The sequence below is a fragment of the Balaenoptera ricei genome, chromosome 20 (assembly GCF_028023285.1).
Source record: "Balaenoptera ricei isolate mBalRic1 chromosome 20, mBalRic1.hap2, whole genome shotgun sequence".
Taxonomy (NCBI): Eukaryota; Metazoa; Chordata; class Mammalia; order Artiodactyla; family Balaenopteridae; genus Balaenoptera; species Balaenoptera ricei.
The window spans coordinates 10,207,056-10,220,130 of record NC_082658.1 but is presented as its reverse complement, the minus strand read 5'-3'; the positions used below and the strand labels follow the sequence as shown (position 1 = coordinate 10,220,130).

Sequence of the window (13,075 nt, the reverse complement as noted above, 5' to 3'; positions counted from 1 at the left end):
GTCAGAAGACCCTCTGGGAGAGAGTCTAGAACCCCCATGCTCTCCTCCAGACTGCCGTCTCCCCATCCCGTCCCAGGAGTCTGGAGGCAGGGCTCACACGTGCTCCCCGCAGCCTTGCCCTGTCTACCCTGCGGGCAAGGTCTGTGGCGTTACCGGCAGAGTCTGGGGCAGGAGGGCCCCCCGGCCCCACCGGCTGCTGAGTGGGGGCTGCTCCACAGGTGTGCCTGATGACCGGTGGGGCAGACATCTGAATACAAGAGGGCCGGCTGGGCAGTTGAGGCTGGTGCTCTCAGGGATCCTGCCCACACCACTGGCTCTGCCTGTGCGCCGGGGCCCAGCCGTGGTCCCAAGGAAAGGAGCCGCCTGAAGGTAAGCCCACTGCTTCACCCCCGGTGTGAGTCCCCAGCCCCGGCGCAGTGGGGTGGAGGAGAGTGGCCGCCATCCTCAACCCCCAGCCAGAAGAGGAGGGAGAGCTGGGAAGGGAAGCAGCAGAATCCAAACCAAGAGCTTGAAAGCCTTGGGCTGGGGGCTGCGATGGGGGCAGCTTCCAAACCTGAGACACGCTGTCCGCCCCACATCTCACCAAGACCTGCGTTCTTGACTTTTCACAGCGTCGGATCATTTATTTCGGAGCGATTACACACGCCAGAGGGGCACAGGCTTAAACGCCGACATATTATTTTCCTGCATACGAGCCTTTACCGTCAGTGGGACTGGGGACCGTGCTCTTGGGAAGCTGGGGCTGTGCGATCCCGCAGCACGCCATGCTCTGCTAAACCCCCTTTTTTCTAATTGCTTGCTCACCAGACCGTGAGAAAATAATTGCCACTATAAATTTTCCTTCCTTCTCTGCATAAAATATTCGGGAAACCAGCACTTTAAAAAAAAAAAAAGCCTCCTGAAATAAGAGCAGCGGGGCATTACAGCTGTGCTGCCCACTTCCGGGTGCCCGGTCCTGCCCCCCCACCCAACCGCCACCTCTGGGAACTGGGATGGGAGGAGCCAGGAGCCCCCACCCCAGTTCCCCCCAGTTCCAAACGGGGGGGGGGACTCAAAGCATTCCAGGGGGAGTCAAGGGAGCGGTTCCCCAACCTTGACAGTCTCCTGACGCTCCAGATTCACAGGGAGAATCGGGGGTGCTGGGAGACCTGTTCAGGGTCAGCCAGTGGAGGTGTCTTTCTGGCCCGCAGGAACCCTCTTCCCCCTTCTCAGACAAACCTATTCCCGGCCTGAGACTGAGCTGGGCCACACGTGTGGGGCATGAAGAGTAAAACGTTCCCAATTAGGAAAGACGTAGAACCAGAGGTCCTGCGTCGGGCTGGGAAAGGGGCATGTGGGCACCCGGGAAGCAGGGCAGGTGGAGACGGAGACAGAGGCGAACGTCGGCCCCGGAAGGAGAACCCCTCCGCGTCCTGCGGTCCTCTCCGAATTCCGAGGACCAGGATGGATGCTGTGTGGCTGCACTGCCGCCTGGCGGCCTCTTCCTTCACTGCGGCGTAAAATCAAGTCTGCTGACCCTGCGTGGCACAGGAGGCCAACCCTCCAGCTGGGAGGTCACCCCAGAGGGTCCTGGCCCTCGGCATCGTCCACATCAAGTAGCACAGGGGGAGGACAAGAGGAACAGGAAAGTAACCCCCATCGTTGGCCTATGAGGCCTGGGGGTGAGAGACCCCAAGAACGAGGGGCTGACGGCCTTCATCAAAGGGTCAGGGCACAGCCCACTCAGGCCCGGAGAGGGCAGGGCAGCAGGGTTACCCAAGGCTGAGGGGTCAAGAGACCCCGTCCGGGAAGCCACTGCAGCGGCCCAGGTGTCAACAAGGGAGCTGTGTGGCTGGAGAAGCCATCTCTGGCTCGCCTACCCCCCTCCTCCCCGTGCAGAGCGCTGGGCAGAGGAAGGAGGGAGGTGCTGGGAGAGAGAAGGAAGCGGGAGGAAGGGACCACAGTGGGGAGGGCCGCTATCCCGATGCCCTGATGCTCTGGACTAACACCTGCTCAAGGGAGTGGCGGAGCCGGAGGGTGTGACGGAGGTGGCCCGGAGCCCGCACACAGGACTGGGGGGCTGCTGGGTGCCCCCCGAGGGCCTTCCCGGGCCCTGCCCAGCCTCCTGCTGCCCGAGCTCACTGGGCTCACTAGCTTGCACCTACGACCCGGAAGAGACGAAGCAGGACACAGGGCCGATGGGAATGCTCCAGAAGTGGCTCTGGCTCAGGGGGACGGTAAACCGGGAAAGCCAGGACACGAGGTGGTCTGGCCCGGGTGCCTGCCCTGCCTGGGGCTGGTGTGACCTGGCGCAGCCTGGCCTGGGGCTCCCATTCCGGGGGAAGAGGTCCCCCGGGACACCCTCTCAGCACTTGCAGGGGCCACTGTTCCTGAGCTACTGGCCCCCCCCCCAACCCTGCTGCTCTGCTCCCCCATCAGGGCCCCTCTATCATTCCCAGCCTTGGAAGCGTCTCAAGGCCCTACTCCGAGGTCCTCTCGCCACAATTAAGCTCGTTCCTAATTGTCCCAACTGCAGGAATAAAAGGTCACCATTGTCAGCATAAGCGTCTTTCAGCCTATTAGGCAATACCCTTTATGGAATTTTCTAGACTAAATTTTCCCAAATCTTTTCACTTGTACCCGGAAACTGTATACTACGGAGAGGGATTAGACAAAAAGGTTGGGGGGGGGTCCATTCACCCCTGGAATTATCAACTCAGCAAACTGACTTCTCAGTTTTCCTATCCCAGTGCCCCAGCGAAGAGCCACAGCCCACAGCCTTCCGGGGCCCATGATCTGGCCCAGCCCTTGGGACCCGGGCCTTCCCCGCACACGTGTGAGGCCCCAGTGCGGAAGAAGCCTTATCCCTGAGGTGGGAGTCTGTGCTTTAATGGTCGCTCATGTGCGGGGCGTGGAGTACAGCATGGCCGCCCTGCCCCACTTGGCCCGCGGTACCAGAAACCCCTCCTTGGGGATGGGCTCCACCAGGAACTCCACACGGCCATCCCGGCCAGTCTCTGCGGCTGCCACTGCCAGGTCCACTATCCGATACCGGTTGACAAAAGCCAGGCCCAGGAGCGTGGGCCTCTCTGGCTCCGACGGCCCCCTGCAAGGAGAGTCACCTCCTGACCCTCGACAGCAGTGGATCCGGAAGCATCGGACGTGAGGGAGGAGGTAGGCCCAGTGCAGGGTACAGCTGAGCCGGAGCCCAGCGGCGCCGCTCTCCCCCTCGGAGGCGGCCAGCTGCCAGCGCACCTGCGAGACAGTCACGGCCTGCACCTGAGGCAGAGGCGTCAGCAGGCTACTGGCATCCACCACCTGCCAGAAGAGAGAAGGCTCAGCACGGCCCGAGAGCCCAGGGCTGGCTGGAGGGCGCCTGGCCCTGCAAGGTCCACGGCCCGCACCTCTGTGCCAATCCCCCTGGGCCAGCGGAGGCAGCAGGGGGCTGCTCGGCCTCATCTGCAGCCGGACAGATGCCCCAGCCGAGCCCCAGCCGGCCCCCAGAGATACCTCACCTGGATCTCTCCAAGGCGACAGATGAAGTTCTCCTCCTCCTGGCTGCCCGGAGGCCGGGAGAAATTAACGAAGAGGGCCTGCAGGAGGCAGCCCCGCAGATTCACTTCGTAGCAGCTGGGAGAGGCAAACAGAGGTTGGTCCCAAGGGGCCTCAGCTCGGCACCTTCAGACTGGCTGCTCAGAGGCCCCGAGCCACGGGGAGTTCCATCCCAAAGTGGACCCTGCGGTCTTGTGTCACTGAGCTGCCTGAAATCCGAGGGGTCGGCCCAGGGCCCCTCCATTCCCGCCAGTTCTGGGGTTTCTCAGTGGACGGCCCCTCACTCTTCAATCCCCACCCCAGCGTGGCCATCCCCAGCTGGGGATTCAACAGGAAGGGGAGGGACTCACCGCTGGACCCAGCCCCCGCTGAGCTGCTGGCCGCAGCGGCCCACCCATTTGGCCAGCTTGGTCGGGGGCACCCGGAGGGGTCGGGGACTGCGCCTTGAGCTCGTTTCTGCTGGGGCAGGAGACATAAGACTTTAACAAGGAGAGTCCAAAGGAAACCGCACTGGGAGGTGTCACTGAATCGGGAGCCGGGGGCCCAGCAAGACTCCCTGGTGGCCCCAGGTGCTCTCGGCCCGATGGGCTGAGGCCTCAGAAGGAGAATAGGGAGGAGAGGAGGAAAACTCAGGGATGGATGACCAGGACTGGCCCGTGGACATCCTCCCTCTCAGGGCGCAGCTGGCAGGAGACCCACCGTGGGAGCACACCTCCAACCCCGCACCGCAGGGCCACAGCCCAGAGGTTCCAGCTGAAAGGCACACCTCCCCGGCCTGGCCTGGACCACGGCAGTGCCCCCAACCCCAGCTGCCCCCGCGCCCCGTGCAGCTCTCTAGCTTCCTCCTCCCCGAGACGTCCCCTGAGAACGCAGAGGCCTGGAAGGAAGGAAGGAGCCAACCGCGTCCCCTCACCGCTCAGCGCCGAGATGCCTCCCACATGACAGCTGCCTGCGTCCCCCGTGGTGAGCTCCAAAGCCACCCCCACAGCCGAAGGCCCTTCTAGCTTGTACACCATGGACAGGAAAATCTTGGGCGGCACTGGCACCTGCAGGGAGAATAACCTGGAGGAGGGAGGTCCTGTGATGAGAGGCCACAGGGAAACCGCTGGGAAGCGGGACTGTTCCGGGTCCCGTCCGCCAACTTCTCCCTCCAGGACAGGGAGGGGCAGCGGGCTGCCCGGCGAGGCCAGCCGCAGGTCTGCGAACGGAAAACGCACATGAGAGCGTGCAGGTAGCTGACGCTGCCCTCCTGGACACTCAGACGCGGTGAAGATGGTAAACTGTGTGTTGCGTGTTCTTCACACAATAAAACAAAATCCCGGCTCTGTCCTCACTCTGGCCTCTGCTGCCCACCTGCCCAGTTAGGCGACTGACATGGATGACGGGGGAAGCTGACGGGCCCTACGTCTCAGCCCGACTCACTCACCTACCTCACAGCCACGTTTCCAACCTCGGGCGGAATCAGCCCCCGGATAACCAGAGAGCTGCCCCCGTTCCAGGCGTCCGCCAGGCAGCAGTGCATCTTCACCCAGCCCCGTCCGTCCCCTTGCAGCCTGTGCTCTCCAAACAGGGGCTGGATTTCCTGGGCGCTCAGGTGGTACCAGGGCCCCACGGCCTCCTCCTGAAGAAAGAGACCGAAGTGGAGGGAGGGCAGGGGGCAGACGGAGCCGTCACGCCCGAGGCCCCCTCCCACCGGTCCCAGGTGAGGACCAAAGATGAGAGAGAAGGCAGCCCCTTCGCCAAGATGCGGCACATCCAGGAAGCCCCTCGCCCCCGGCCACCCAGCAGGGGACCCACGCACCTGGCCATAGCAGACTCTTCGAGTCCCCATGCCCAGGCAGAAGGAAGTGACAAAGGGCAAGGAGCAGATACTGTGCGTGGGCAGATAGCGTTCCAGCAAACTCCAGAACCTGCGGAGGAACACATGGAGGCTCAGGTCCACAGAGGGCTCCGTGACGCCCTGAAGACTCCAGTCTTTCCGGCACCCCTTCCCGAGTGACTGCAGACCCCCACTGCAAGTCTGCAGGAAGTGGTCCCTCGGGGTCCCCAAACTTTGTCCTTCCTGCGTAGCTAACTGGTCTCCAGGACCCCCAGGAGCAGCCAGGGCAGCTGAACCCCTTGCCCTGCCTTAACCCCCACCCCCAGGGGATCAAGGCCAAAAGCTGGGGAAATCACCTGAGATCCTCCCTGCCATGGGCCACACTCAGGACCCGGGACGCGCAAGACTCACTTGTCCTGGTTCTGGAAGAAATCCCCCTTCTCCAAACACTCGTACACCCAGCCAGGTGCGAACAGAGCCACCGAGAACCCGTGCTTCCGGATCAGCTCCAGTGACTAGGGAGACAGCAGTCAGGGAGATGCCCCCATCCCAGCAACCAGCATCCACGCATGGGGATGGGGGGTTTGGGGAAGCGGGGAGCCTGGAAAGGGAGGCAGGAGCCCCAGCTCCACTCCGGGCGTTTAGGGCTCATCCCTGCAGTTCTGCAGCCGCCCAGAAGAGGGCGCAGGCGGCGGGGAGGCGCAGAGGGGAATGTCCGAGGGGCCGGAGCCAGCACGCGGGGCGCCCACGGGATACACGTCTCTCTCTCTCACTACACTTCACACTATATTATCAGCCTCACAGGGGGCGGAGAGAATTTTCAGTTATTGGATTAATTTATTCACTTAAAGCTTAATTAATGAGTTGAGAACATCCCCACGGCACCCGGGAAGGGCAGGATTGACAGCCCCGGGACAGGCTGATTCCCCACTTATCGCACACCAGGTGCAGCAGCCCCCCGAGGGCCCCTCTTCTCTTCTCTCACTGCTGACACCTCCTGCCTTGCCAGAAAAACCTCACTAGTTATCAAACCAGCAGTTCCCGAAACGGTGGGTGTTTCACCTCAGTCCTTCGCCCTGGGCTAAGGAAACACCAAAATATGCCCCCCGGCTTTCCTCTGAGTCCCTGTCTTGCTTTACAATGCTAGCTCGGTGCCCTGCAAAGCACATAGTCCAAAAGGAAGTAAAGCTACAGATGAGACCAGCGGTCGGAAGAGGTGCTTTGGACATTAACACCTAGGTAAAAATGGTACCATCTGACTGTAGAAATGGGCTGGAAGTTAGGATTTTAGGGCAGAGCTTGTTTCTCGGTGCCTCAGTTTCCCCACCCTGGGGAGGATCACTGCTGCCTCTCTTTCCCTTAAGGTGCAGATGGCAATGAAAGGTCCACAAGAACACCAGGCACCCAGGCCACTGCCACCACCTCCCCGGCCTCAAAGGCCACCACCCACCTTGTCCGTGTCGAACCGGCCCCCGACGACATTGCCCCGGGCGAACACATCCACTCCCACGTACACGTCGGCCAGGCGCTCCCCCGCCTGCCCCAGCATCCGCTCCAGATGCTCCTCTCGCCAGTTATAGTTGGTGAAGAAGCCATCGCAGGAATCGAAGAAGACCCTGGGGGCGGCAAGGGTGGGCTGTAAAGCCCGGGCCTTCTCCCCTCAAGCACCTGCATCCGCTCAGCCCACAGGCTGCGGGCTGCCTCCGGGACCCAGCCCACAGACTGTGGCCCGTAAAGCTGGGCACGGCCGGGCTGACCAGGCGCTCATTCTCTCTGGTGGTGCTCGGGGTATCCGACAACTCTGCCCGTCCCTCACTTTCCCCAAGGCAGCCATGCCGGCAACACCTCCGGAAGGCAGAGGGAGCTCCTGCCCCTGTCCAGGGGCCCAGGCCACCCTCCTGCAGGCTCACCTGTTGTGCTCGTTGAGCTCATCCTGCCACGTGAGTTGCCCACTGCTCACCACGCTGTCATACCAGAGCACCAGGCCCCTGGGGACCTGTTGATGCAGCTGAGTGGTCAGGTACCGGAGGAAGTGGGGCACGTTCCCCACGGCGGCCAGCTGGAGACAGGGAAGGAGACAGACCTTCCGTGAGGCCCAGAGAGGTCTGTCGTGAGAAGCGCCTGGCACAGGACAGACAGGAGGACACTTAACCCCAGGAGCAAACGGGTCCTGGTCCCGGAAGCCCCTCAGCCCCACGGCTGCCGAGCAGAGGGTCCAGCCAGAGGTCCGACTTTCCGTTCTTTCTGAAGCAGGGAGGACACGGACTCAGCAATCAGGAAAAGATAAAATGCAGTGAAAGGGGAGGGCAGCGTGAAGAGGAAGCCACACATGCGGCCCAAGCAAAGCAGAGACCGAGGAGGAATAAAGGGCCGCCTTGAAGGAGCCAGAGAAGCAAAGCTCAGCGGGCAAGGTTTCTGGACACATCCATCTCCGTGTGAAGTGGCAGAGGCGTAGGAGCCAGCTCTAACTGAGACGCAGGAAGTGCTGCCGTGGCAGGGACCCGGCCTGGTGAGGCCGAGGAGTGCGATGGAGGGTCCCCGCGGGGCACAGGGGCTGGCGGGCCAGGCGCCAGGGGCAGGCGTGCTCACACTCAGAGAGTTCTCGATGTTGATCAGCCAGCCATCGAATCGGAAAAACTGGGCAATCAGGACCAGCTGATGGGCCACCGCCCGGTATGAGCGCTCGTCCCCAGCCAGGAAGGCCTCACAGAGCCGCTCCCCTTCTTTCCATTCGGTGATGAAAGTCCCTGTGGGACGGGAGAGAAACGAGGTCGGGCCCGGGGATCATTTCCCCTCTGACCCAGCAGTTCCCAAGGTGTGGTTCCTATACCAGAAGCATCACTGTCGCCTGCAGACTTATTAGAATTTCAAATTCCCAGCGTCTGCAGATATCAAATGAACCGGATACCCTGGGGGTGGGGCCCCAAAATCAGTGTTAGACAAGCCAGTAAATGATCTGGATGCAGGAGAAAGCTTGAGGAGCACTGCTCTCCCCAGGGGTGGACCACCTACGACCTGTATCCAGCCCCCCACCTCTTCTTGTAAAAACGGTTTTACTGGATCACAGCCCAGCCCATTTGTTTGTCTATTGTCTGTGGGGGCTATTGTCTCTCTGGCAGTTCCAATAGTGACCCAGTGGCCTGGAAAGCTGAAAATATTTCCTATCTGGTCCTTTCCAGAAAAAGTTTGCCTTTGCCTGTCCTAACCCATCAAGGCAGGTAAGGAGCTCTACCCACTAAGCAGCAGCCGAAGCCCAAGCCCTTTCATCAGTGGGTCACCTGGCAGGTGTGCCAACGAGTCTGGCAGGGTTGGAGGCGGGTCCTTGGCTCTTACCCAGCACACAGACCCCATGTCTGTGGGCAGCGTTGGTCCAGCCTACCGGGGGGATGGTGACCGTGTGATGGCTGAAGTACACAAAGATGTCGATGTACTGCCAGTGGTAGAAGGAATAGGGGCTCTGCGCGGCTGAGCCCTGAATAAACCTGGGTGAAGAAAGAGAACAAAGTCAGGACCCAGAAACAGACAAGGACACGACAACCCTACGGTGAAAAGAGAGGGCAATGGCGAGTGAGTGAAGATTCTCTTCAGTTCCATCCAGTCGGCACTAACGGCAAGCTTGCTGTGAGCCAGGCCCTGCCTAATGACCGGGCTGAGGAGCAGGATCAGCCCACAGCCCGGATGTTGAGAGGGTTCGTCTCAAGGGAAACGTTTGCACCAGGCCGTGCAGCTACCCCCCATGGGACCCGATGGACTGAGCGTGTTTAGCCTCAACAAGCCGACAAACACAGGACAGAAGGAAAGAGACGGGGAGGGGCTCACGCAGAGCTCCCAGTGCCTGGGGTCCCACTCTATTCTGAGGTCAGCAGTTCCCCAGGACACAGCCTGCCTGCAGGCATGGTTGGGGTTGACAACCACGTGAGCTACACCCGAGGTTACATCACCCGCCTCTGTCTGTACCTTGATGGCCAGCTCTGACTCAAGCCTTCCCAACAATCGTCATGTCCAAGATTATTTTATGGACGTTTAAGATCTCTAAACTTTCTCCGCAGCCACCTGGAGGAAGTGCCCCCGGCTGCGGGGGGGAGGGGGTGGAACGACTCCAGAGCCAGTGGGCCAAAATGTAAGGGAGATCGAGTGAGGAGGATGAAGAAAAGAAATCAGCTGAAGAACCAAGTTTCCGGGCCAGGCCATCTGAAGAGGGTCCCGGCTGTGGTGCCCTCTCCAGCCTCCCAGACTTCAGGTGCAGGTAGTCCCCAGAATCAAACAGTTTCAGAGCTGAAAGAGGCATCAGCTACTGCCTAATCCAGTGCCCTCTTCTTACAGATGAAACAAAGAGGCCCAAGTTCCTCTCCCAGGTGGTGGCAGTGTGGGCTGATCCCATCTCCTGACTCCCCATCCAGTGCTCCTTCTGCCACACGGCACGCTCCCTCCCCTCCGTCCCCTCCCGCCAGGCGATGCCCTCGCAGTGTCCTCACTTGTCATCCAGGTACCCGCCCATCATGTCATGGCACATCAAAGTCCGGGGCCTCCTGCTGCTCAGAGGGGGCTGCCGACACTCGGGGGGCCCTAAGGCCACATTAAAGCTGTCCTCCACGTCGGGCGTCCATGCCAAGAGTTCCTCCAGGGAAGACATGTAAAAGCTGATGGGTTTGGTGGTGTCCTTGTCATAATATCGAACTTGTCAGAGTAGGGAAACAGCGAGGAATTAGTGGAAATTATGGGATTAATAACAGAAAACTTGAGACAGGAGGGGGCAGCCCTGTCCAGAAGCTCCAAGAGTGAACACGGACACAAGTGTTCAGAGCCTCGGTCCTTCTCACCTGGCAAAGGGTCTGGGGTAAAACTGACCACTTCTCGAAAGACTGCTTCTTCTTGATCCTCTTCAGTTCTAAGCAAAGAAAGAGTTAAACTTTTTAAAAATAAAAGGGTAAAGAAAAAGAGCACTTTGAAGCAAACAAACCAGCCCACACTTAGACATGCAGGGGGAGATGTCCTCTGGCTTACATTTTTTAATGCAAACTATGGAAACGTGCCTTTGCCCATTCTGTTCCCTCAAACTGGAACACCCTTCTGTCCATTCTCCACCTAATGAAATCCTCCACCTCCTCAAAGACCAGTTCAGATGTCCCCGCTCCAGGCACCAACCCCCTTCTTGCCCAGCATGGGCACGAATAATCCTAATTACACACGCTGGCCTGCCCTGAGCAATTAAAAATGCCACGCTCGGATCCTCTGCGCAGATCCACCGCCAGGGGTGGGAGGCACGATCAACGCATTTCGCAGATGAGGATGTCGAAGCTTCCCGCCAGGGCGCCAGGATTCCCAGCCTGGCCCGCTGCTGAGGTCGCATCCCGGTTCCGAGACTCTGTCCGTGCCTGCTGCTGTGCGGACTGGGGCGGCGGGCAGCACCCGCGGACAGGGGCCGCGGACAGGGGGCTTGGGGGCCGAAGATTGCTGTCCTGCGCCCGGAGCTCCCAGCGCGCCTCCCGGGGCCTGGGTCGGGCGCCCATCGACTCTGGCCCCACTGCCCGGCCGCGGGACGGGCCGCAGGATTCGCCCACCGGTCTCTTACCCACCTCCTCTGCGGCAGCCGCACGCCTGGCTGGGCATCCCGCTGCTCCTTCAGGGTCGGCGGCGCCCGCAGCCGCCGGTCCCGCCGCCGCGCAGCCGCCCGCGTCCGGGCGCCCGCGGCCTCCATGACTTTGCCCCGCTCACGCCGCCAGGCAGCCCGGCTGCCGGCCAATCGCAGGCTGGAACCCGCCCCTGACACCGCCAGCCGGCCAATGGGGACTTCTCGGCGCGTCTGCCCCGCCCCTACTGGGCTCCGGACGGACTCCCGGCTCGCGCTATGGGCTGGCCCACCTGCCGCCGGGCCTTTGTAGCGGGGGAAGGTCTGGGGACGGGGCCTGTGGCGGGGCGGGGCCGAGACGAGGGGCGGGGAGGGGGCGGAGCGGGGCGGGCGGAGCGGGGCGGAGCGGGGAGGGGGCGGGGTCTGAGCCCAGGGCTCCGGAAAGCACCTTTGTACCAGTTCTGGCCTCGTCAGCCTCCTATTTCAGATGAGCGATCTCCCGAAGGTCACAAAGTCAGTAAATTGTAGAAGCGATATCTGAACTCAATTCGTCTAATCCCTATTCAAAGATAATTTTCAGAAAAAGGTGAAATAATAATTCTCATTCAGGTATAAATATAGACAAATGTTAAAGACTGTCCTATTCGTTAATCAGCGAAGGAACCAGACAGGTATTATAACCAGTTCAAAAGCCAATCAAAAAAGAGAGCCTTGGGCTTCCCTGGTGGCGCAGTGGTTGAGAATCTGCCTGCCAATGCAGGGGACACGGGTTCGAGCCCTGGTCTAGGAAGATCCCACATGCCGCGGAGCAACTAGGCCCGTGAGCCACAATTACTGAGCCTGCGCGTCTGGAGCCTGTGCTCCGCAACAAGAGAGGCCGCGATGGTGAGAGGCCCGCGCACCGCGGTGAAGAGTAGCCCCCGCTTGCCGCAACTAGAGAAAGCCCTCGCACAGAAACGAAGACCCAACACAGCCAAAAATAAATAAATAAATAAATAAAAAAAGAGAGAGCCTTTTATAGATCAGGAATATTGAAATGAGAACGTTAATAGAGGCAGAATGAGTTTTTCCGCAGGAGTGGGGGGTGGGCAAGATCACTGAACATCTGGACAAGACAATTTACACGTTGTAAAGACGATGATAAAAAGCTAGAATCAGATTAAGTGGTACAAACTACTGTGTATGTATGAAACAAATAAGCTGCAAGGATATAGTGTACAACACAGGGAATATAGCCACTATTTTATAATAACTATAAATGGAGCATAACCTTTAAAAACTATGTTTTAAAAAACTATGCTCAGTACTATGTTGTACTGAAACTTATATAATATTGTACATCAACTATACCTCAACTTTTAAAAAAAACTAGGATCAGATAACAGCAGGATGTGCAGTATGTAGACAACGCACAATTTCCACTGAAGCACAAATTTTTTCTACACCCCCAAATCTGCAGGGCCCCAAGCCCACAGGGCCTGGAGGTATCTCAGAGGTGGCCCCTCCCCAGCATCTTGGGCACAGAGGGGTTCCCAGCGTGTGGAGTGTGAGGAGAAGCTCCTGGCCTCAAGGCTGGGCCCCGCAGGGCTGAGTTTGGGCCCACCCAAGGCGCCCCCCACCCAGCCCCCAACACCCCTTCGTACAGCTGGGAGTGTCCCGCTGCCCAAGCCAAGTTGAGTGGGCCTCTTTATTATCACTGCAGACTTTGAACTTCATGAGGCCGCAAGCTTCCATAAACCCTGAGAGTGGGGAAAAGGACTAGGCTGGAATATGGTGGAATATGCATCCCGGCCATGCTGCAAGGGAACACAGGGCCCTCGGGAGCAGGCGGCAGTGACCACAGGGAGGAGAGGGACTGCAAAGCCCTGGGAAGTCTGCCTTGAGAATGGGCAGCAGGGTCAAGAGGGCCCTCTGGCTGTGCTCAGGTGAGCGCAGAAGATGTGGGGTCTGTATTTGATCTGCATTTAAGCCGCTTACCTGCAGCTTAGCGGTAAAAATAAACTTTCCATCCTCAGAACTAAAACATAGTTCTTAGAGATTCTTTAGGGTAATGCTCAGTCTCTGGGGGAAAAAAAATACTTGGGCCTCCCTTCTCTGCTCTTCTTGGCAGTGTTGCCCTCTGGTCTGGGGGAGCAGGGAAGTTTAAGTCACCCTGC

At 59.7% G+C, this 13,075-nt stretch overlaps 1 protein-coding gene across 7 annotated transcripts; it reads right to left on the bottom strand.

Annotated features, from left to right (window-relative positions):
• Positions 1-456: 456 nt before the first annotated feature.
• On the bottom strand, positions 457-11,148 carry ENGASE (endo-beta-N-acetylglucosaminidase). 7 transcript variants are annotated; one of them, XM_059908960.1, is made up of 14 exons: positions 10,927-11,148; positions 10,171-10,238; positions 9,826-10,027; positions 8,684-8,832; positions 7,940-8,097; positions 7,261-7,409; positions 6,801-6,966; positions 5,762-5,865; positions 5,333-5,441; positions 4,962-5,152; positions 4,578-4,729; positions 3,882-3,990; positions 3,495-3,609; positions 457-3,297 (listed from the first exon to the last, which is right to left on the bottom strand). In XM_059908960.1, exons 1-14 carry the CDS (start codon positions 11,046-11,048, stop codon positions 2,878-2,880), a joined length of 2,214 nt encoding a protein of 737 aa, XP_059764943.1. In that variant the 5' UTR covers positions 11,049-11,148; the 3' UTR covers positions 457-2,877. The 7 variants fall into 7 exon arrangements, 5 of the variants coding, with proteins under 5 accessions (XP_059764943.1, XP_059764946.1, XP_059764947.1 ...); XM_059908963.1 differs by having other exon boundaries at positions 10,923-11,031; XM_059908964.1 differs by lacking the exon at positions 10,927-11,148 and adding an exon at positions 10,355-10,891.
• Between the last annotated feature and the right edge of the window lie 1,927 nt (positions 11,149-13,075).